This window comes from Saccopteryx bilineata, chromosome 7 (assembly GCF_036850765.1).
Source record: "Saccopteryx bilineata isolate mSacBil1 chromosome 7, mSacBil1_pri_phased_curated, whole genome shotgun sequence".
In the NCBI taxonomy this organism is placed as follows: domain Eukaryota; kingdom Metazoa; phylum Chordata; class Mammalia; order Chiroptera; family Emballonuridae; genus Saccopteryx; species Saccopteryx bilineata.
In genome coordinates, this window is record NC_089496.1 from 36,237,439 (window position 1) to 36,263,169 (window position 25,731).

The window sequence follows — 25,731 nt, forward strand, 5'->3', positions numbered from 1 at the left end:
AGACTGGCAGGAGTTTGTCAGGGCTTATTTCAGCCTGGGGTTGCAGCCAGCTTCCTCAGCACCAAGACTGGGGTATACGAGGCAAGAAGAAAACACAGAAAACCAACCAGGCACCATTGCTGAGGCCCCTAGCAGGCCTGCCGTGCTCCAGGGATTTTAGTTGTTACTTAGTGGGAGAAATAGGGAGGAAAAGAAATCTACTCCATCCAGCAGCAGAAGTATTCAGATTGTCTTTTTTTGTTTGTTTGTTTGTTTTTGTTTTTTTTTCATTTTTCTGAAGCTGGAAACAGGGAGAGACAGTCAGACAGACTCCCGCATGCGCCCGACCGGGATCCACCCGGCACGCCCACCATGGGCGGGCGATGCTCTGCCCACCAGGGGGCGATGCTCTGCCCCTCCTGGGCGTTGCCATGTTGCGACCAGAGCCACTCTAGCGCCTGGGGCAGAGGCCACAGAGCCATCCCCAGCGCCAGGGCCATCTTTGCTCCAATGGAGCCTTGGCTGCGGGAGGGGACAAGAGAGACAGAGAGGAAAGCGCGGCGGAGGGGTGGAGAAGCAAATGGGCGCTTCTCCTGTGTGCCCTGGCTGGGAATCGAACCCGGGTCCTCCGCACGCTAGGCCGACGCTCTACCGCTGAGCCAACCGGCCAGGGCCCTTGTCTTTTTTAATGTAGCCAGATTTGTTTTCTTTTGTGGTGTTTGGGTTTAGAGTTATATTTAAGAAGGCCTTCTTCTTGCCAAAGTCAAGAATTCTCTGATGGTTCTTCTAGGATTATTTATTCACATATAAATCTTACCCCCTTGGAGTCACACCGTGATTAGTTTTATGAATTTATGAATTAGCTAGCAATGTTATTCTAAATTTGCCCGTTACGTACTATCTGAATTATTCTAGCCAAGATTTCATCATTTAAAAAGATGCCTTCATCTATTTTTAAAACTAGAACTTTGTCCTTAAAGGATATAAGAAACTATGCTAGAGCTACCATATGGGGGAAAATATCTCTTTACTGAAGTAATAATTAGAAGGAAGAAATTTTTTACTTTTTATCTACTTAACGGATGCTTTAATAGTACAAGATGCATTGGAATAGTAATACTATGTACTCCTTTAGATCCTATTTTTAAGAAGTTTCTTAACAGCATATTGAAAATAATAAATGTTAAAAAAAAATACAGAACTGGGATGACCACCTGTTTTCGTGGTATTAAACGGAAACTTCTATTTTAGGTTATTTACGACAAAGGAAGGAATTATAACCAGAGCCATCCTCATTTTCTCTTAAATCCCATTTTCTGACCACCCCCTTCCCCTGAAATACATTCATGGAAAATTTTGATATCGACACAGTTTATATCCGAAGTCCTCTTTATCGAATGTGAAAGTTCCTATTTGTGTCGGTGACAGCTGTTAGCATTCCGATTCGTATCAACAACCACTCCAGTGAAGGGGAAAATTGCCTCCACATTGCCAAGTCTCTCGATTTTCCTATTTCCTTCCACTTTTCTTATAACTCTCCCCAGTACCCAAAGACAGAGACCATGATGATTATACAGAGTGACGCCAACACAAATGGAAAAAACAAACAAAGAACAATTAAAAAGCAGGGAACTCGGGTAAAAAACTATTTGTGGGCAAGGGCAGCTGGGAGGACTACTTTACTACCCCCAAATAAATGTTTATCAATCAATGTGCAGAGGAGCACCTTGATGAACGGAGGCTTGTCATAACTGACAGGCGGAGACAAAGCCTGCTCCCTGCGGCCCTGCCAGTTATCAAACTGACTCATTGGCCCCTCCTTCCTGAAGCGGCAGGGGTAGGGTGTTCGGAAGGTGGATGTGTTTGGGCCTGGGAGAAAAGTCAGTTTCCTCTCCTTTTAAGGACAAAGAGAACCAGTCGGGTAGAATAATTCGATCAATGAAGTGAGATGAGAAATCTAGTCATTGTGATTTGCAATTGTACATATTAAAATAATTATTACTTTGTTCTCCGATATTTGCCAAGTTTCCAAATATTTGTTCTCTAATATTTGCCATCTTGACATATACAAACTATGAAACAACATGTGAGTTGGTTATATTAATAGGCACAATTTATTTTACAAGAAACTATGAAACAGTGTTATCTTCAGCTATTACACACAAGCTCTGTTTAAATACTGCACACTCTAAAAACTGGTGCAAGAACATTCTATAAGTCAGTTTTAAATCAGTTTCTGGACAGGAAGGGTCACATGAAAAGTTTATAGGAAGATAACAGCCTTTCAAGCGGAATATGGCACATGAATTAGTCTTACAATAATTGTAGAAACAATAGTTACTGTTCAATGCAAAATTTCATGATACACGCACGTCTTCTAATCAATGCACATGCTGAGATAACTCAGGCCAGACCTCAGTTCCTTCTTGGGAATCTGGCTGTGCCTGGAAGTACAAATACTGTACATAGATAAAACATCACTGCAGGAAGTACCTAAACTTCAGACAGCTCCAGATCATTTCTACAGAGAACTATAATTAGCTGAACGATGGCAAAGACCCTTAAACATACAGCCTTTCTTCATTCCGTTACATCCTAGTAAGTAGAACTGCACTTTGGTAAATGCTATTTATATGCACTTTATTCACACATAAGTGATGATTTTTTTAACTACCCATCTCGACAGCTATCTCGTTTTTCTTTCTTGAAAATCTCAGCTCTCCTACACCTGTTCTACTTGACCCTTTGTCCCTAGAGCCTGTATTTCTGCTTTAACAGAATATTTTCCCCTTTGAGAACAACTGCTGGAAAGCCAGCCTGAGAGAGGAAATAGAAATGTTTCTCCTGTATTTGTAAAATATTCTTTTTACCATCGGAATAGCTGTCCAATTATAGAATGGAACCAGTGGAAATCAGGGCAGGGTAGACACGGCTTGGCCAGGAAGCGTTTATCCTATGAGATCCTGCCGTGGTGCCATGCGGATGTCAGGAGCCAGTGACAGTCACACGAGTTCTCCAGCCAGGCATCCATGCCGGCACCTGCTCCGGCTTACTCCTCAGACACCAGGGGAGCTGCAGGCGCCCCCTCGGCGCACGCCAGCCCGGCGTGGCAGCGCAGACACTCCTTGTCCCCTTCCGCAGAGGCACCAGGCCCGCAGTCCGCCGGGGAGGCTGCCGTTTCGGCCTCTGGCCGCTTTTCATTAACACAATTAGAATGGACATCCCGTTTGCCATCTGATAAAAAGACAAAAAAGTCATTTTGTTTTGACCATGTGCCAGAAACTCTTCCAAGAGCTTTCCGCATGGTCTTTCATCCTCGTAACATTTTTTTAATGAGGTAAATTATTTCCATTATCATTATTTTACAAATGGGGAAACTGAGGAGACTTATTCAGTTTCTAGTAAAGCAACAAAACTGGCATTTGAACTCAGGGCTCCAGCTGCAAAGAGAGGCCTGGAAATCAGGACTGTTGTCTGAGGCCTGACAGTCTGTCTGCCTTTGAATACGCTCTGCATGAGTTAGCTTGATGGCTATGGGTTAACTGTCTGTACAAAGCCATCTGCTTCCCTATCCTGTGGGCGATAAGAACGCCTATCCAACACGGTGGCCAAGAAAGGTGTCTGTCACCCCAAGAACAGTGTGTGGCACAAGCTGATGCGGAACAGTTGAAGAGTGTTCCCACTCGACTGACAGTCCTGCCCTCCCACATGACTTGTGTAGAACATGACCAGCTGTTACTCACTGCCCTCCACACACAGGATACAGGTTTTGTCCAGAAAGCATGGCTGCCAGAAAGCCTGACCTAGTCTCTTAACAATATGTTTATACAAATTAGATTTAACTCTGTACAAATTATCCAATCCCACTAATAGTGCTTCTCAACCCAGTGGTAGAAGGGACATGGTCCCTTGAGGGGTTAAGGGGGGCATGCTTGGTATCAGTCAACTGGGCGCCTCTTCAAACTGCAAGCACTCCGCAGAATGTATGGCAGGTACCCCGGGCGCAGCACAGGACTGGGGGCAGTTTCCCTGGCCAGCTTGCGAATCACTGCCGAAGCAAGTCACTGCTTCTGACCAAAGTGACTCATACACTTCATGAGCGAGGGAGAGGAAAAATACTACGGAATTTACTGCTCCGGGACTTGGAGAAGTATAATGTGTGCATTTTTAGATCTGCTATTTAATTGGAATTCATAAATCTGCTCTCATTTCACCGGTAGTTTTTTAATTAAGAAATTTAAAAAGCTTCCAACCTTGAAATCTTTGGGTAGCCATTAGGGGAAGTTTAATTATTTCCTTATTCAAAGACCTTAAAATCCTTTGTGAACAGAGTAACAGTAAAGACTCATTAAAGTTCCTCCAGGTCCAGGGCAGTCAGAAGGGAGAACGTGGCATCAAATCAGAATTTTATATCTTTTGTTCTCTAGTGATATGTAGGCTGACTGTATGCTATACTTTATCCCCCGCAAAATAGGGACTCAAAATAGGGACATATTTGAGATCACACATAAGTGTGACCCTTATGCTGGACCCCAGAGAAGACTCAGTTCCTGCAGACCCTGTGTCAGGATCATCTCCCATTCCTCTCCCCACTAAGGCGCAGGGTCAGCTGGGTCTTCCTATACGTACTGTTGTCCTCTTCGCTCTTTTCCTTGGCAGCTTCCAATTGTTGTTTCTCATAAATGTCCTTGAGATTCTTACAGACTTTCTTGTGTGCAAACCAGTGTGTTTTCTGGCAGATCTGATCACAGTATATTACCTGAAAGCAATTACGGGTTTATTGTCATTTCAAGAGGTGGGACTGCAGGATTTTTCAGTTATGACATTATACCAAGAACTATGCTATAAAAATGTTAAGTTTTCTATATTTTATTTTGAAACCAAAACGTGGATATGTGTATTGATTTCTATTTGTAATTTTAGCTTACACTTTATAACAATTATGGATATATAACAATGGCCTACCAAAGACTCTTAGCAAATAATTTATCTAAGAACCTACTATGTGCCAGAATTGAAATGGTCAAGGTGTTATCCAAAGGAACCCGTGTCCAGAGAGCAGGCTGGGGCAGCCTGTGGATGCAGACACATACCCCATACAGGATGTAACAGCAGTAGGAACACAGAGGAAGCCATGACTCACTCTAGCTAAGGAGTCAGGAGACAAGAGAAACGGGAAAAGCATTCCAGGCGCAGGGACTATCTTCCACAAAAATGAAAGAAAGGGGAAATGAATGACACGTTCAAGGACAGCAAGAAGTTTGTGTAAATGAAGCTTAGACTTTTGCAAGATCATATGCCAAGCACTACGGTAGCCCCTGACACATAAATGATGTTGCAGATTGTATTACTGGCCCCCATTCTTCATTCTTCCTTCATCTGTACACTTTCCCATGGGATCACAAAGTTCCTTTTACTGGAGGACAGGAAACTGCCTTCATATTTGGCCATGTGGCTTTTTCTGGCCAGAGGAATGAGAAGCATGGCGGTTTGCAGGGTAGACCTCAGCCGGCCAGACTGACTTTTATCATACTTCTGCCATCAGCACGCGAACACGCGCGGCCAGGCCTGCTGCTCCACGGAGGACGACAGGCACGCAGGACAGAAGTGCGCGGGCTGAGCCCAGCCAACCACGGACGGAGGATAAATAATAATTATTCCTTTCAATGCTGACTTCTGGAGCCTTTTTACATGGACTGATAGTTAACCTAAACAGAAGATCTCACTTAGTGATCGCAACTTCAGCTCCATCTCACACATAAGGAAACTGAGTCTCAGACGTAAGTAATTAAGAAGTCGGATAAATAGGTCGCAGCAGAATGCGACATGTTACAGAAGAATGTGCTAAAGAATGGTAGCCTTAAAACAAGAGGAAACATTTTCTGTAGGGTAAAGTGAATGTAGAGACACACGCATGTGTGCAATATCTGAGTGTCAGAAACACAACAAGCACAAGTTATTTTAAAGAATTATCTTTACAAAGATAATTCTGGACGAAGAAGGTAGTATTGTTCAGAGAGCTTTAAAACTGGGGACAGTCAGAAAGGAGTCAGTTTGACAAGGAAGAGTTGACGAAGAGATTGTAGTTAAAGTCACTAACAGAATATCAGGTTCTCATATATGCACCAGCTTCAGTCCCCTGTATATGATCTTTCTTTCATTTTCTCATATTCATTCATTTATTCATACCCTTTCTTTGTTTGGGGTCAGGAGTTGAGGCAACCTGGGTGTTTGGCAGAAGATAAGGCAAAGAACTACACTTATCTTTAGCTCGCTTCCAAATTACCTTTAAGTATTAGATGCATCTATTGTATTAGAAAACTCATGTCAACCATTGTATTTATAGAATATTAAAACAATTATCAACTTAGAAATCTAACCAGATGTCGAACTTCAAAGAGCTTCATTCTTACCATTCTGCACACTGAGCATCTCTTACTTGCTCCCTTTTCTCCACAGGTGGTACAAAATTCAACATCCACAAAACCCACCTGCCCAGTGATGGCTTGAGTAAGTACAGAGAACGCGGTGGGTTCAGAACCCTAGAGTGGGTATAAAGAGGAGAAAAAAACATTCTAAAATCATCGTGGAAAGACTACTGAGATGCATTTTATGAACTATGTTATCTAGAAGTAGACGCGCAAAACATAAATCCTTAAGCCTAGAAATTATACAAACTTTATTATGTACCACAAAACGACAAACAAAGCTCTGCCCATGGAAGACATTCAGCCTAAAAACAAACAGGATACTGTAGTTAATGTATCCTATAAAGCTACCTTTCCAGAAGTTAAAATATACACTATGAATTGATAAGGCCAAACAGCTTTAACAGTATCACCTGTTACAAGGCTAGAGCAACATTTTTTAAGTGCATCCATGTCCCAGCCTTCCTGCCGAACTCTGTGATAGACAGACGCCAGAACCCCACACGAGGCAGAGGCAAGCAAACCCTCTGCAGCAGGGCCCCAGCGTCACACTGTCAGGAAGGGCCAGAGGGGATCCTCATGGGGCAGCCAGAGGAGCCGCCAGGTTACGGAGAAAGGCTAGCATGGCTTTAAGGCTTTGAACGTGTAGTATCACAGAACCCCTCAGGAAGTAACCATGGCTATCTGGGATGCTCACCACCACCAGCACTCCAGATAAATAAAGTTATCCTCAGAGCAGAATATATGAGGACATTTTTAAAGACAAATTTTTCTAAAATGCATTAAATCCTACTTCATTAGTAAACCTTTTCTCAATGGCTCAGATCAGCAGGATAAACGATCATTATACTCCACAAACTCTAACGACATTACTCTATGATCCAGGGCTAAGATGATGAATTGCTGACCCCAACACTGACCTGCTTTGACTTTTTCTAAAGCACTCTGGGCCGCTATTTTTAGTTCTTCCATTTCCCCACTTAAAGGCAGAATGTCAGCTACCACTTGTTAGTGCTGGAAACACCTCATGGCACCCACTGCCAGTTGTTTCTCTGACAGCCATTTTCCCAACTTCCTTACTAACAGAGGCGGCATTTTGTTGGGAGCAGCCAGAAAACACTTTTCCTCAGATGCCTGTGCAGCTAAGAGTGGTTGCGCAGTATAGGCAGCGGGTTCCTGGGACAGCTGGAGATCAGGGGTCCCCAAACTTTTTACACAGGGGGCCAGTTCACTGTCCCTCAGACTGTTAGAGGGCCAGACTATAAAAAAAAAATATGAACAAATCCCTGTGCACATTGCACATATCTTATTTTAAAGTAAAAAAACAAAACGGGAACAAATACAATATTTAAAATAAAGAATGAGTAAATTTAAATCAACAAACTGACCAGTATTTCAATGGGAACTATGCTCCTCTCACTGACCACCAATGAAAGAGGTGCTCCTTCTGGAAGTGCGGCAGGGGCCAGATAAATGACCTCAGGGGGTCGCATGCGTAGTTTGGGGACCCCTGCTGTAGATCCTTTCCCCTCCTTTCCCCTTTCTCGCCTGCCTGGGATGGGAATGTGAGCTTGGAGGAGGAGCATCAGATGCCTAGCAACCATGAGGCTGTAAGCCTCATAGATGCATGCCGATCTACACAGTGGGAAAATGTCTACGTGCTCAATCGACACTTGAGCCACTGTGCCAGATTTGGTGTGCCTACTTTGGGCTTCTGAGTATAAGTAAGTAAATAAATCCTTTTTTATTTAATTCATGGTTGACTGGAGTTTGATATGTCCAGCCAAAATGCATTTGTCATTAATAAACCACCCTCATAATTTGCTAACTTTAATCTTCCAAAAGCTTAAACACTACAGAGCCAAGTCTATGAAAAAGGGCCAAGCATCTGGAGAATCATGGCGAGCTCTCGTGCATAAATCAATGCATAAACTTCATGAGAGCATCTTGGCTGCTCAGGTCTTTCTTATTCATGGTTCTGAAGAGGTGAAGTCTTCCTGCCTAAAGGAGCCCTGGGAGCCACTCCCAGTCCTGAAGTTTGACACTGAGAATGAGGTAACACCCTAGGGATGGCGAGAAGAACCAACATTGCCGGAGGGAGGGAGGAAGCCATGGAAGGGACTCCTGTCCGGATCCATTTCTTGCCTAAAAAACAAAGGCTGGGCCCAGGCCGGTTGGCTCAGTGGTAGAGCGTCGGCCTGGTGTACAGAAGTCCCGGGTTCGATTCCCGGCCAGGGCACACAGGAGAGGCGCCCATCTGCTTCTCCACCCCTCCCCCTCTCCTTCCTTTCTGTCTCTCTCTTCCCCTCCCGCAGCCGAGGCTCCACTGGAGCAAAGACGGCCCGGGCGCTGGGGATGGCTCCCTGGCCTCTGCCCCAGGCGCTAGAGTGGCTCTGGTCACAGCAGAGCGACGCCCCAGATGGGCAGAGCATCGCCCCCTGGTGGGCAGAGCGTCACCCCCTGGTGGGCGTGCCGGGTGGATCCCGGTCGGGTGCATGCGGGAGTCTGACTGTCTCTCCCCGTTTCCGGCTTCAGAAAAATACAAAAAAAAAAAAAAAAAAAAGGCTGATAAAGGATTTGATTGAGATTTATAAAAAAGCATGCTGGTCTAGAAAAGGTGAACAGAAACGTATTCAAAATATTGAAGGCAGAGAGCGTCTTCTGAAATATTGCTAAAATAACCAAAGGGCACTAAGTAATTTAAAGAACAGATAAAAATGTTAAAATTTACTTCCCATAGGTGCAAAGTATATATAAGTAGATTTTTTTTTTAAAGAATGGAAAATGTATCAAGTCAGAGCAGTAGGGTGGAACAGAAGAAGCTGGGACATACTCTGAGACTGTTTATTAGGATATACAGCAAGCGGGGACTCATCCCTTCACATCTCCACTGACTGAAACCACCACCCCAGACAATCAGTTCCTACTTTCATCTAGTCGCAGTGGTCAGCAAACCGTGGCTCGCGAGCCGCATACGGCTCTTTGGCCCCTTGACTGTGGCTCTTCCACAAAATACCACGTGGGGGCGCTACCTCGATAAGAAATGTGCCTGCCTATATAGTTTAAGTTTAAAACATTTGGCTCTCAAAAGAAATTTCAATCGTTGTACTGTTGATATTTGGCTCTGTTGACTAATGAGTTTGCCGACCACTGATCTAGTGAACACATGGGTATCTGTATGACACAGCAGATGTGTACCCACTTTCACGGATTCAGAGGTATTTAAAAATGCAAGTTTTCACTGTAATGATCTACATTCCAACACAGAAAAAACACTGTTTACTAGACCACAGCTATATAAGTGGAAGAAAAGCATCTGAGAAGGGAAATGGATAAACAGAAACAGGGCTAACAGGCAGATCTATCTCCATGGTTGTTCCTGAAAATTTTATAAAAGAAAATTATTCCTCTTTATTAAATAATTTATTGCTGAAGAGATTTCCCTTTAAATGTACAGAACGGGTTTTGCAGACAGAGCGAACCAGGAGCCTTACCATTTCAACAGGAGCGATGCTCCGCACCAGCTGCTGGAGGAGGGTGGCTTCGCAGTAAGGAAACTTTCTGATACTTTCTCTAATGATCTTCTCTTGATATATCGGAAAGCCGTCCAAGGGTCGGCCTTTTAACAAGCTGAAAGATATTTTTTTTAAAAAGTAACTGGAGTTAAATCACTAGGTATTTCCTCCCAGCTGAACCAGGAGCTTTTAGTAGTTTCTTCTTGGCTGTTTAAGATTTCATTTTCTCTTCAAATCATGATTAGACTCAAGTCTAACTACTGTGCTATCTCCACGTTAGGGTGGGCCCTATCAGGTCTAGGGGCCTGGAGAGAAATTTATAACAGTGAGTCCTGCTATAAAACACTCTACACGTTGTTATCAGATGAGCTAGTTACTTATTACCATGTCAGTTATTTGGACGAAGAATGAAAGTCACATCCTTCTGCCTTAGTTCACTTTTCTCAGTAAAACTAGAGGAGAAGCTGATCCCTGATGGTCACTGACAGAGGGAACACACAGCTGTCCCCAGACGACCGAGATACACTGAGCGTCACTCTGAACCCGGAGCAGCTCCCTGGGGCGTAGCACACCTGTCCTCAGACTTGGACTTGGGCTACTTTCTACTGTATGATCTTCGGCATGCTACGTAACCTCTCCAGACCTCAACTCCTCACCTGTCATCGGGGATAACAAAAACATTGTAAAGCGTGGACCAGAATAGTCAGTCTATACAGTCTCAGTATAAAACTGTCCCTGTTTCCTGCAGACTGAATGTGATCCCAACAATAACAACTACTGCTAAAATGCTTCAATCTTCACTCGATTATGAGGCTTCATATAATAGAAAAGCATTATCCATTTGAGTGTACTTTATACATGGCACGGTAAGACCAGTACCTTTTGATCAGCGAGTCCAGCTTATTCTCTCCGTCCTTGAAGAAGTTAACGCACTTCTGGAAGATACAGCTGAGGTAGTGCATCTTCACAGCCAGGACTTCGTTCATGTCCCTCTGCTTCATACACTGCTCGCAGATCAGATCCATCACCTTGTAGCTCTTGCTCAGGGCCGCTTCGTCTGCCAGCAGAGGGTTCTCGCTGATAAGCATCACGATCTAGAAGAAATTCTAGTGAGCTTAGACATTCCACTGGAGACCTTTCCATGTAAAAATTAGGTAGTCAGTTTTAGTTGACTTCAAAAGATTCCCAAATAAAGTCATTCTTCCGGCCACATATTTGCTACGTTAATTCAGATGAGAATGCAGATGGCCTCGATCAACGTGGTAAGACTAATATAGAAGGACTAATATAGAAGGACCCTGATACTGGGGAACTCTGTTTGGCAGTGTTAGCATGTGACCTGCCGTCGTGGGGGTTAGCTGGCTACTCAGAGTCATGGTTTAGTATCTCTGTTAAAAGTACTTTTACAAAAAAAAAAAAAAATAGTACTTTTACAAAAGATAAAAATGGCGTATTTGCACACCCTTTATATATAGAATCAAATCAACAAACAATCACTACTTCCAGTTAACATTACTGAGCTTCAGAATTTCATGGCTAGAAGACTATGACTCTCGTTAATTCTTATTATGAGGAAATGAAACTTTTATAGAAATAAGTCTAAAATAAAAGGTGTATTATTATTTTTTTTTTTTACAGAGACAGAGAGAGAGTCAGAGAGAGGTATAGATAGGGAAAAACAGGAACAGAGAGAGATGAGAAGCATCACTCATCAGTTTTTCGTTGAAACACCTTAGTTCATTGATTGCCTTCTCATTTGTGCCTTGACCATGGGGCGACAGCAGACCGAGTAACCCCTTGCTCGAGCCAGCGACCTTGGGTCCAAGCTGGTGAGCTTTGCTCAAACCAGATGAGCCTGCGCTCAGGCTGGCGACCTCGGGGTCTCGAATCTGGGTCCTCCGCATGCCAGTCCGACACTCTATCTACTGCGCCACCGCCTGGTCAGGCAAAAGGTGTACTACTTTCTAATTAACTACACTTCTCCTTGGAAATTTTCCTAATATGTTCAATCACTCATAGTAATAAAAAGTAAATCAAAAGGAAAACAAAAATAAGTTTAAAAGGAGGAATATTAAAGAGTTACTAAATCTGATGCATTATGAATCCCAATATTCCCGTATATGCACAAATTAAGCTCAAATGTACTGTAGTGAGGAGTGTATTTTTTACTGGCTTTGTTATGGGGTAGATACCTCGGAAGATCTGCATAGGACAGCTGTAAAAATTTAGTGACATAACAGTAACGTAAACACGTGGGTAACGTGGCCACAGCTGTGCACACTGAGCAGAAAGTGGGTCTTCATTAACCGACCTGTTACAGCTACATACCTATCTCAGCTCATGTAATTGTTAGGGGACAACAGGTAGCACATTTAGATTCTCTTCTTTAGACATGAAGAAATATAATTTGTTAACACAGGACTAGCCTCCTATGTGAAAGTTTGATATAGATTAAGTGTTCTTGTAAAATTAAAATATGATTTTTACTTATTTTTGACACTACTAGATTCATAGCTAAGCTTGTTTTACTTAAAATATGGTACTCAATAATACATTATTAGAATTCATGAATCCCCACTGGTACATTTGCTGACACCTTTCCCTACCAGAACATATATCAAAAATTAACTGTGGCACTGAAGACTCACTATTAGCATTTATGTTTCTGCAGTCAACTATAACCATTTGAAGCCATTTGTTCAATATTTTTGAATACAGCATTTATAATGAAAAGGATAAGATCTTAAATGTACAAGTTTAAGATCATCAAAAAGTCTCAAATATTTGTTTTTTAAGACATTAGGCTTTATTTATTTTATAATATACAGTAATATACACACACAAAAAAATGTTACATCACCACAGCTCTACCATGGGCTTATAGCAACATTTACGCAGCTGCATGCAAAATGATAATACCGGAACTAACTTCCTTCTTTTAATATCCGAGAGATAATAAAGTAATATATTATGAAGAATATCCTTGTTATTAATCATTAATGCAAAATAAATATATTTCTGTAGGTATAAAAGCCAGATATAGATCATCTCACTGAGAACAGCTACCTTAGAATATGTTTCTACAGTGGCATTTTGAATTCTTTTAATTTTTAAATTCCATTTTTAAAAAAATGGGATTTAACAATTCTGGGCTTAAAAATCATTCTAACAATCAGAAATGGGGTCATCTGCACACATCTGCCTCCTGACCACTGAAAGGCCCTGCTTGACTCTGTTGTCCCTCTTCCTGTGATCGGTTTTCCTCCTTTCTAACCTCTGTAATCTGGGCCGCAGCACAATTCCCCAGGTCCCTGCTGAAAACAACCGTCCTTATTGCTACAGCAGCCAATTCCCCCCAACGCAGATGTAGCTGGGCCAGGAGCACTGTAGCAAAAAGACGAGCTACGCAGTGAGGAGGATTTGTGTGTGTGTTTTAAAGGTCTTTAGCTTTGCAGAGTGGCTGTTAATTACATTTTTATAACGCGACCTATGAAAACCCTGGCCAGCGTGACGGGTAAAGCAATGGAAATGGGACACCGCAGAAGCAAGTGGGCAGCTTTTATCTGAAGTGTGGGTTAAAAAAAGAGTTTCAAGTGAATAGGCCACTTATCCCCACAAAACGCAAGGCCTGGTCGGAAAGAAGGTACTATAATCATAGAACAGTAGCTCTTATAAAGACCAAGTGCTCTACAAACTATAATGTAGGCTATGTCGGTTTATCCACCTTTATAACCTATTGCTTGGGAAGCTCAGGCTGAGGGGGTCAACAGGGCTTTGTGAAACCACACACACCCTCCACACTGAGAAATACCGTGTCCTAGGATGGCTGATGTCTCACCCCAGCCGGCCCTCTCCCAAGAGGAACAGTGCCACGGAGGGGCCGGTGCTGCTGTTCCTACGAGTTCTGTCTCTCCTGTGTGCTGGGTGGACAAGAACCAGTGATACAGAAGAGGCTAAATACTTCTGAAAGGTTAAGTCAGTCCCACTTAGGATAATTAGTTTGACTCTACCGTTTTTTTCAGAATGTGAAGGGAAACATTTGTGTTTTGAATAAAAACAATATAGATAGCAGTTGTCTGTTTATGGGAAAGATCTGCTAGTTTGTCATCTCTCTTGATGGCCCAGAAAATTAATTTGGATGAAGGACCACATTACAGGTATTTTCTGTTTGTTTATTTATTGAGCTTCAAAGACGACATGCAAAGGTATGCATTGATAAAGAAATAAGGTTATATACAATTTGGAACTTGTATCTTCGAACAAGTGTGCAGGGTCAAGAGTTTATGAGAACTGTCCATTTATTTTAATGGTGTTCAGTATTCTCCACACTCTTCTTTTGTAATAGACTTCTAGGGAAATCTATTTCACCGCATTATAACAACACCTGTATTAAAGGGTAAACCTCAGTTTTTGACCCAACTGACTGTCTTGCTCACCAAACAGCTCTGAATTACTATGAAATCTATATATTATGAATGAAGACTACAACAGACATTGAAATTTGATAAAGGACAACACTATTGTAGCACACATGGAGTTTTCTGTAATGACTCATTAAAGAAGTTATTTGGTTTGATTAAAATTTACTTTATAAAATAAAACAAACAAAAAGACTATATAGAAAATATGAAGAAACTAGCAGTGAAAATAGTTCAGAACAGCTCTTGCGGTTTCCCAGTTAAGGCACGTGAACTTCTGGGTTGGTCTTCTAAGTCTGAAAATCTGTGTGATTTGACTAATTACTGGAAGAACTGTATTACCTAAAGTCATCCGATAGCTACGTGCATTAAAAATGTGTTCATGATTACATTTCAGAACACTCTGTAGAAGCACAATTATTATGGTAGATGCTGCTGGGGCCCACCAGGTCCCCTTCAACAAGCCTGTGCACCGGGTCCCCGCCACTGCGAGTGCTGGCTGCTGTGGGCTCAGAGCTGTCACCTTCCCACGGAACTGCCTTCATCCAGCGGGAGTCACCAGAGCTGGCCCTGTCTGGGAGGCTGTCCTTTCCCCTCTGGGGACAGGCCTCAGCTGAGCACTGACACAGAAGCCTGGCCCCCTTCCCTCTCTGGCGCCATGAACAGTGCAGAGCTCCCTGTGAGACAAGTGGGAGCCGGGCCAGCGGAGCCCACCTCTCAGCCAGCTCTCCTGCCGCAGGGCCCTCGCTCTGCTCCGGCTCTCAGAGGACAACGCGCCTTCACGGCATCCGCTGAGCAGGAGAGCCCACCGCAGGCCCTGCACCCACAAAGCCCAGCCCGAGACAATCACGGCCCTTCGTAATAAGAGCAGATTAGACTCTGAAGCAAAATTTAAATAAAAAGTGATTGCAATGCATGTGACACTACCTTGACAGGATGAAGGTTTGTTGTGGTGATAATTTTGTGCAGCGGGCCAGCCAACTTTGGGGGCAGTTTGGGCTCTTTGTCCAGCCCCTGGGGTTTAGTGTAATAATCCAGTCTCTCTCGTGGAAAGAAATTGTTGATGACAGTTACGCAATCATGCTGACCTTTAACACAGAAAAGTAGGAAATTTGTTATTTTATTATTCACAATAAGACAATTCCCAATTTTTTGTATTATGCTGCTCTGTTTTCTTGTGAGGTAAATATGCACCAGCATGTTTTCAACACGGGGTCGGAAAAAGGAAAGAGAGACACCGCCCAGTTCTGATGAGATTAATGGAACATGAACTGCTGTGCCCTTTCGGGAAGCAATCCAGACTTGCATTAAAATTAAAAATACAGGCCCTGGCCGGTTGGCTCAGTGGTAGAGCGTCGGCCTGGCGTGCAGAAGTACCGGGTTCGATTCCTGGCCAGGGCACACAGGAGAAGTGCCCATCTGCTTCTCTACCCCTCCCCCTCTCCTTCCTCTCTGTCTCTCTCTTCCCCTCCCACAGCCAAGGCTCCATTTGAGCAAAGATGGCCCGGGCGCTGGGGATGGCTCCTTGGCCTCTGCCCCAGGCGCTAGAGTGCCTCTGATCGCGGCAGAGTGACGCCCCAGAGGAGCAGAGCATCGCCCCCTGGTGGGCAGAGCGTCGCCCCTGGTGGGCGTGCCGGGTGGATCCCGGTCAGGAGTATGCGGGAGTCTGTGACTGTCTCTCCCTGTTTCTAGCTTCAGGAAAAAAAAAAAAAAAAAAAAATTAAAAATACACACCCTATGTCTCTGTTTTCATCTGGGAGTATGTCTTACGGATATGAACGCACTACAATGTGAAAATGTAAGACCAAGGATCACAAGGATCATTATTACTACATTATTTGTAGTGAAGTGAGTCCAAAAAAAAAAAGTGTAAAATGTACTGGTGAGCTAAGTGCACTGCAGTACATCTACACCCTGAGTGCGAAAGCAGCTGCTGAACGAACTGAATTTATTTGCGCCTTCTAAGATGGGAGGGACTTCCAGGGCATACTGGTGGTAAAGAAAACAGGTTACAAAACTACAGTGGTACCTTGAGATACGAATTTAATTTGTTCTGTAACCAAGCTCATAAGTCAGTCAACTCGTATATCAAACTGCCGATACTGGACCCGTGCGCCAACGCGCCAACTAGCGGCAGCTTCCTGAATCACAACTCGGATCTCGGAATTTCACTTGGATCTCAAACAAAAATGCGGACCGAGTTGCAGCTCATATCTTAAAAAAATCCGTAAGTTGGTCTGTTCGTATCTCAAGGTATCACTGTTTATCTGTATGATCACATTTTTGAAACATAGCAAAAATCTTAAATATGGGTGCACCTAGTGAGACATGCTGTGCAGCTTGAGGAGAATAAAAGGGGAAAATGAGTTTTAGAAAGACTAACTATAGTGGACAAGATAATGTCAAATGAAAGGGTGTAATTTTCTAGGAAATTAGTCTAAGCAGATTAAAATACAATAAAAACATTCTTATTTTAGGATGGGATTGTGGATGATTTATACCTTAGATTTTTATTAATATAGTCCTGTTAAGAGAAAGAAAAAGACACTATGTTAATGGTTAGAAGAACAGGCTTCTCTACATCCAGCCTGTGAGTGGGGGAAAGTCACCTAACCTCTATCTGAGCTCTATTTTGTGACGTTGTGGAGACAATGAAAACTTGCAAAAGTAAACAGAGCTTCAGATCCTCTTATTCCCCAGCTTCATGGCACAGATCAGACAACCGAGGCCCACGAAGGTGAAGGGATCTACCTGCCTATGATCCTGCAACTAATTAGAAACAGACACGAACTAAAATCCAAATTTCAAGATTCCCAGATTAGTGTTCTTTTCTCGCTGTACTGACACCCTCCTAGTTATCTCTAAGGTTAGACGGGGGCAAACAGGGAGCCCCTATTACTAGGGGAGATAAATATTTCCCTGAGGTTTGCACAGCAAGGCCATACCTTCCTCCAAGTTCCCTGAAACTGAATGAAAATAGCATCAGCTCTCACAAAGCTCCAGAGAAGAACTCACCCACAAATGCTGCCATCTGAGCCGCTGTTCTTCCCACTGAGTTGACAACATCTGTCTCGGCACCGGCTTCCAACATTACCCACGTGATGTCTTTATTACCTGGGGTTTGTAAAAGGGGAAACAGATGTTAATTCTAAGGACTGTGCAATTCAGTGACCCCCTGTCAAATTATCTGCACCCCATTCCCCCCACAAACCTTTAGGTTTTCATCTTACAGCTATTTTCACTTTTTTCTAAAATATGAATTATAACTAAAGGAAAAAGTAAAATGCTATAAGAACCCACTAGAAATTAAACTTATTTTTCTGGAAAACAGATCATGTAGGCAATACAAAAACTGAGTAGAAATATCACTTTTTTTTTTTAACAGAACGAAACATATTTGTTCTAGTAATAATGCTTAGTATAAAGCCAAAACAAACAAAAGAATCAAAACATAGACAAAGTGAATAGAAGTATTTACTTAATATCTACTAATCCAGCCCATCTTTCACACCTATGGAGTAACTATTAACAGCTGGGGGTCTACCTTTCTACACTGTTTTCTCTCTCACCACTTACTTGCATTTATTCTATTTGCATTCTTACTAATGGAATCATTACAGCTATTTAGCTATTATAAACTATGCTCAATGAACAGCATTTTCCATTAACTTCTGCAATTGGAACTATAATTTCCTTAGGAACAGCTCTGGGAAAACACCGCAGGATCAAAGGTTATACGTAGTTTAAACACATGTCGCCTTCCGACAGGGCTGGGCTGAGATGCCCGCCCCAAAGAAGTTCCTGTGCCAATGCTGGGCATTACCGCTCTTCAACTCTGCCAATGTGGTACGTGAGAAATGACCGTTTATTGTTCCAATTGGCATTTCCCTGATTATTGGTGAGTGTTTTCTATGTTAATAGCCAGTTGTATTTCTTTTGTCCTTTTTCAATTTTCTGTTTAATTTTCTACTGCAGTATTTGCCATCTCTAATTGCTTTATAAAAACTTTTCATATATAATAATATGACCCTATCAGATATGTAATAAATATTTTTCTTAGTATTTCATTTGTATTTTAACAACTACATATTTATATCCTACATATAGAAATGTTAAAATTATATGTAATCAAACTGGTCAATATTGCCTTTTTAAATTCTTTATTTTATATCATACTTAGAAAAACTTTCCTGTTCCAGAATTATAAATATATATATATATATATTACTGCTCTTAAAATATGATTTATATTACATCGTCATTTCTTTAAAAAAAAAAAAAGGCAGTCCTGGCCGGCTGGCTCAGTGGTAGAGTGTCAGCCCTGTGTGTGGATGTCCTGGGTTCAATTCCTGGTCAGGGCACACAAGAGAATTGACCATCTGCTTCTCCAGTCCTCCCGCTCCCTTCCTTCTCTCCTCCCCTCCTGCAGCCCTGGTTTGAGTGCATTGGCTCTAGGCACTGAGTATAGCTCCGGGGAGCCTCCACCTCAGGCACTAAAATTAGCTCAGTTGCAAGCATGGAGCCTGATAGGCAAAGCATCGGCCCAAAATGGGCGTGACCAGGTGGATCCTGGTCGGAGAGTATGCAGGAGTCTATCTATCTCTCCTTCTCTCACTTGGAATAGAAGGGAAAAAAAAGGCAACAATTATAGATAACTCCACTTAATTTAAATTATATTTCCCAACTGTCTTTATTCAGTAATATAGCAACATGAATCAAAGTAAATTTCTAAACGGATCATCCTATTTAGTACATAAATGCCAGTGAGGTAAACATAGAGCTCCAGCAGAGCAGCTCTTCTCTCCAGGAAACTAAAAAGTTTTCATATTACTTCTATATACAAAGATAGACAACATAATACTGGGTGGGGCAGGTGGGTTCACAGCTGTTCCTATGGAAATAACATAATAACTAATAAATGATAATGCGAGAATAAACTTTCGCATACTCACTACTGTAAACCTACTTTTGCCCTACGCTGCATATTTCAATACAAAGAATCAGTGGACTTAAATAACTAAAAAAAGATCATCAAATTAATGACATAATATTTCATGTATAACTTTTCAAAAACCAATTCCCACCATTATTTTCCATTAGACTTGCCTTTAAAATTACTATAATAAAAATGCATTTCATTTAAAAGTGTATATGTACTGATAATACATTTGTGTAGATAACTAATAATACTAATATATTAGAATAAATGCTAAAACTTCACCAGAAAGTGCAGCAAACATGAGGGCTGTGTATCCATGTTCATGTTGATGACAATTTACATCAGCACCATGTCGCAAAAGTAATTTGCACATATCAAGTTTTCCTTTATATGCAGCATGCATTAGAGGGGTCATTCCGTTCTTTAACAGAAGAGGAAAAAAGGTATTAATTTTACTTGTTTGCCTTTTCACCTAACTCTGAGCAATTCCTGCAATTAAATTAAAAACATAAACACGAATTAATAAAATCATCTTTATACCTATAAAGTATTTTTATATTCACTTTCCCTCTAGGATCTTACAGGAACTGCAGAGGATAAAAAGATGGTTTTATCACCTTAATTTTTTTTTTTTTTACAGATTAGCAAACAGACTCAGAAAAGACTTGCTCAACCTCACACACCCAGTCAAAGGGCCAGCGCAGAGACCAGAACTCAGATTAGCAGAGCTCTCATCTCCACTGCACACACACCTAGTTCCTGGGGAAACAAATGAACGAACAGATACAAATGCATTAAAAAAAAAAAAAATAGGGGAGCCTGACCAGGTAGTGGCGCAGTGGATAGAGCATTGGACTAAGATGCGGAAGAACCCAGGTTCGAGACCCCGAGGTCTCCAGCTTGAGCACATGCTCATCTGGCTTGAGCAAAAAGCTCACCAGCTTGAACCCAAGGTCGCTGGCTCGAGCAAGGGGTTACTCGGTCTGCTGAAGGCCCGCGGTCAAGGCACATATGAGAAAGCAATCAATGAACAACTAAAGTGTCTCAAGCAAAAACTGATGATTGATGCTTCTCATCTCTCTCTGTTCCTGTCTGTCTGTCACTATCTATCTCTCTCTCTGTCCCTGTAAAAAAAAAAAAAGGGGGGGGGGAACCTCAAACAAATAAATTGACTGAATAAAGTATGCTATAACGATAACAGTAAATATTATATTACAAAGCTATTGACTGAAGTCATCTGTATCTATTGATTTGGAGAAATATCCATGAATTACTTACTGCTAATGAAAAAAACAAGAGGCAGGAAGTATACATTATAGCGGTACCATTTTTAAAATAATGCTCTCTCAAACTACATTTCTATTTTGATCATATATATTATTCAGTCATATATATATTATATAAATATGGAGAAATGGTTGGTAATACTTATACTAAGTTGCAGTGTTAGTTCTATTGGTTTTGTGCATATCCAATGAAACATCCAACCTTATATGTACTGGGTAACTAATACTTTTGATAGATAAATGAACAAGCTGTTCCCTGTAAGTTAATTTTCTCAGTAACCAAGAATACTCTGTAAGTTTTAGAAGTGCTGAAATTTCAAAGTTGTTTTGGATGAAAACCTCTCTAAAACATATAATCTCTTACTAAATAAATCTTAGAATGCTAACATAATGTGAATTGTTTCTACTGAATCCAGATTATTATTTTTCACATAGCCATCAATATTCTCAGAGGGCTGTTAATGTGAGAATTAAGGGAAGCTGGAACCTTTCTGGTGGTCGTACAAGAGGCAACTTAATGAGAGTAGTCAAAGTTCCCTTAGAGCATTAATGAAAAATGATAAGATTACAACTTTAAGATTCCCCTAGTTGGGTGTGTCTACAGGATGTGGTATTTAAATGTTGGGAGTGGTTGAGCAGGTGTGGCTAATCCAAATCTCACTATACAGAGGCACCTTTTCTACTGAATTTATCAGGGTCAGGTTTCAGGTATGCACAAGGCATCCTGCACCCACTGCCCCAATCAAATTCTCTTTCGTCCCCATTACCCCCACCTTGCCGCCTCCCACCCCACACCTCCTTTCCTTCTGGCCATCACCTCACTGTTGAATGTATACATGTGTTATATATGTGTGTGTATATTTTTTTGGGGGGGAGGCACCTTAAGGGAGTGGGAATAGACTACAGGTTCATTACCTTTTGAAAGAGGCAAAAATGTATTCAGAGCATGACTAGGGTGAGAGCCCTTAGGCAGTGGTTGGGAACCTATGGCTTGCGAGCCAGATGTGGCTGTTTTCATGGCTGCATCTGGCTCACAGACAAATCTTTAATAAAAAATAATAATAATGTTAAAAATATAAAACATTCTCATGTATTACAATCCATTCATTTCCTACCGCTCATGTTCATGGTTGCGGGTGGCTGGAGCCAATCACAGCTGTTCTCCGGGACAACACCAAATTTTCATTGGATAATGCATCACGTACATGGGTCATTGTATGGCTCTCATGGAATTACATTTTAAAATATGTGATGTACATGGCTCTCTCAGCCCAAAAGGTTCCCGACCCCGTCTTAAGGAATGATATAACCTGTGCAGAAGAAGCAAGTGTGTAGCCTGAAGGGAAAGGAGGACGCAGTACAGATGGGAAGTCAGTTACCTAACAATTCCATCCTACCATGACAGGCTGTCCAGCTCAGAGTGAACTATCTATAATTAAAAAGAAAAATTATTGGTGCCAACTTGGATTTGGTGAACATGTTAAGGACACTACTCTTTTATGGATTCTTGTTGTATTGGCCAAGAGTTTGCTTAAAGGCTTTAATCATTGTAAAAAAAAAATATATATATATATATATATATATATATATATATATATATATATATATATATGAGACTGGATAAAGAAGATGTGGCACATATACACTATGGTATACTACTCAGCCATAAGAAATGATGACATCGGATCATTTAACAACAAAATGGTGGGATCTTGATAACATTATATGGAATGAAATAAGTAAATCAGAAAAAAACAAGAACTGCATGATTCCATATTTTGGTAGGACATAAAAACGAGACTAAGAGACATGGACAAGAGTGTGGTGGTTACGGGGGCTGGGGGGGAAGGAAGGAGGGAGGAGGAGGGGAGGGGGAGGGGCACAAAGAAAACTAGATAGAAAGTGATGGAGGACAATCTGACTTTGGGCGAGGGGTATGCAACATAATTGAATGACAAAATAACCTGGACTTGTCTTCTTTGAATATATGTACCCTGATTTACTGATGTCACCCCATTAACATTAATAAAATTTTATTTATAAAAAAAAAGAAAAAAGAAAAATTAAATCAGCTTTCCATACAACGTGATAATATGCTTACAAGCAAAGGGGATGCGCACAGCTTTTGGATCTTACATTGCAAACTGTTCTCATTTTTTTATGTCTGCTTGTGTTTAAACTTCTTCTCTGTGAATCACATCATCCCAGTTATCTGTCTGTCCTGTTTACTGATACTCCCTTTCTTCTCAATAAAAAACACTGTTTTTTTGGTTTCTTTTTGCTTTTCTCTTTGGTGTTTCCTGTTTACCAGCTATCTTCTTAGCAGGGATTGGTTTTCAGAGTCAACCAATGAGAGAAGTTCCTTCCAAAGAAGTACTGAGGAAACCCAATCATATCATTTGCTATATAATCTCTGAACCTCTTTTTGTCATATTTATAAAACAATGCATTTTTTCTCATATCAAAATTTTTCATAAATGTATTTTCAGTGCTAAAGAGTAGGTAATTTCTACTTTTTCTTTTATTTAGCAAAAAATTATTTAGAATTTTTTTTTTAATTTCAGGTTATGCTTTTATTATTTGGATCTATTTTTTTTTTTCATGTTTAATACATTCTATTGCATTTGGTGAATTTGTCTGAAGTCAGCTAAAATTTCCTTTATAAAATAGTGTAATACGTAGGCTATTTTCAATGTTCCCTATAAAAAAAGATGTACTATGTTTTTCTGTCTTCTACACAGCACACAGTTAATTAGGTTATCTAAACTTTCTGTCCTCTGAATTACTATTTTTCTTTTTCATCTGTTGGTTTCTGAAAGGTATTATTGTGGTCTTACAAATTTCCCTTTTTAATTCTATCTTTTTTTTAATGAACATCAAATGACTATAAGCTTATAAGTGAAGGTTTAAGACTGGTATATGCTCAGTGTATTATTAATTTAATCTATAGCAAGAGTCTTGATCAGTGAAATTTATTTTTGCTTTAATCTTTATTTTCTCTGACACTAAGCCTGCTACACATGTGTGGCTAAAGGGTTAACAAAACCACTTCCCCTCTGCATGAGAAACTGAAGTTCACTTAACTTTCTAGCACTACAACTGTGCTGTAACAGAATAACCACACACAGATAAGAGCTGCTATTGGACAGCTCAGAATAGACACCACCATCAGAGAGTTATTTTGGATAGTAAGTGTTCTAGAAAGCTGAGATTAGGTTTAGTTAACTTTCCCTAGAAACAGAGTTGCTAGATCAAAGGTACAAACGTTGAAAAATAACACAAATTCTAAAATTTTCTCCAAGATGTGATGCCAATTTACATCTAATCTGCTAGCACATAAAAGTCTAGCATTTCTGATATTTCACAAGAAATGATATAATTTTGGTTTAATTTTAACTTACTTGATTACTAATACAATTCAACATGTTCTCACATGCTTACATACATGTCTTTTATGACCTGTCTGCTTACATCTGCTTTAGATAATAGTATAATGTGAACACAATATCTAGAAAAACAACTCTCATTATATTTTAAACACTGTTCATTCTCACAGGCAGTAAAACACGTTATTAAACTTCTAAAAATTTTACCTCATCCAAACAGTTGACACAAACATTCTTGCTGGCTAATAGTGTTCCAGCTTCTTGTATAGTACCTAAAAAATAAAAATAAAAAAGGTAAAGTAAGGTTATTTATTATTAGAATAGAAAAAATCTAATATCAAGGAAACAAATTAAAGGCTTACCTATAAAACTGAGACTAGTCAGATTAGGTTGTTAGGAAATGAAGTATCAATCATGTGCTATTTATTCCGCAAAGTAATTATCACGAATGAAAGATTTATAGAAACTAAAATAGCTCCATCTTGTTTTTATTTCCACTTACCTTAGAGTATACTAAATCTGCCACCATTTTGCTTTTGGTGGTAAAACAATAACCACAAAGCATAAGACTCTTAACACAGCGTCAGCCTAGCGTGCGGAGGACCCGGGTTCGATTCCCGGCCAGGGCACACAGGAGAAGCACCCATTTGCTTCTCCACCCCTCCGCCGCACCTTCCTCTCTGTCTCTCTCTTCCCCTCCTGCAGCCAAGGCTCCATTGGAGCAAAGATGGCCCGGGCGCTGGGGATGGCTCCTTGGCCTCTGCCCCAGGCGCTAGAGTGGCTCTGGTCGCAACATGGCGACGCCCAGGAGGGGCAGAGCATCGCCCCCTGGTGGGCAGAGCGTCGCTCCATGGTGGGCGTGCCAGGTGGATCCCGGTCGGGCGCATGCGGGAGTCTGTCTGTCTCTCCCTGTTTCCAGCTTCAGAAAAATGCAAAAAAAAAAAAAAAAAAAAAAAGACTCTTAACACTGAGCAAATCAATAACTGGATTTCAAAATTCAGTTAATATTTATAGACCATGTCACCATTAAATCCTGCACATTGATGGCATGCTTCTAATAGAATTCTTGGTTTGGAAGTACTTAGGCAAACACGTCTTTAAAGCCTGGTGCTCTATAAAAGTACCCCACGGTCAGTATTCAGATTCTCACACTGAAAGTCCTCTAAGGTAACTAGAGGTCAGCCCTCTGTAAATGTGAAAATAAGCTGTAATTGGGCCACAACAGTCAGGTTTTTCCAGACTTCGGCGAGACGTACTGATAGAGCAAGTAGTTGCAGGAGAGAATGTTGCTATGATCGTCACTAATAAGAGTCCGCCACACATTCTGTCAAAACAATTCTGGTTTGACCGGGAAGAGAACAGATATTGAATGTTCTCAGGGAGAAAGGATGAGATAAGCCTCTTCACCTAAAATAACATAGAAGAATAGGAGCACCCCCAGTTAGGAATTATTTCTTCTCTTTAAATTTAGAATTACAGTTCAAGACTGCTCATTCTGCTAGTCTTCCAGTTAAAGGTGGAATGCAGCAGATAAGCAGGCGTCACTCCCTGACCTGCTTCATAGGCAAGTCTCTGGGTTGCTCCTCACTGACCTGGAATAATAGACAGAGAAACATCTCCTAGATGGGCAGCGAAATAGCTCTGCTGGAGAAACGGCAAGTGAATGAGCATCTGTTTTGCAAACAGTACGCTGTTCTGACCCTGTACTGCATCTGAACTTCTACGGAAGGAGAGAGGAAAGCCTTCCAGCACGGACACAGCACGGAACCTTCTCCGAACC

The 25,731-nt window shown here is 41.3% G+C and overlaps 1 protein-coding gene across 1 annotated transcript in view; it reads right to left on the minus strand.

Annotated features, from left to right (window-relative positions):
• Positions 1-2,070: 2,070 nt before the first annotated feature.
• The window catches only part of ANKMY2 (ankyrin repeat and MYND domain containing 2), a 30,082-nt gene continuing 6,421 nt past the window's right edge, over positions 2,071-25,731 (minus strand). Inside the window, exons 2-10 of the mRNA XM_066238477.1 lie at positions 24,159-24,223; positions 19,562-19,700; positions 17,356-17,454; positions 15,268-15,428; positions 10,802-11,016; positions 9,902-10,037; positions 6,393-6,521; positions 4,609-4,738; positions 2,071-3,213 (exon numbers count right to left, since the gene is read on the minus strand). Coding sequence (XP_066094574.1) covers positions 3,029-3,213; positions 4,609-4,738; positions 6,393-6,521; positions 9,902-10,037; positions 10,802-11,016; positions 15,268-15,428; positions 17,356-17,454; positions 19,562-19,700; positions 24,159-24,223 — 1,259 coding nt within the window. The 3' untranslated portion in view covers positions 2,071-3,028. The remainder of the gene's footprint in view (positions 3,214-4,608; positions 4,739-6,392; positions 6,522-9,901; positions 10,038-10,801; positions 11,017-15,267; positions 15,429-17,355; positions 17,455-19,561; positions 19,701-24,158; positions 24,224-25,731) is intronic.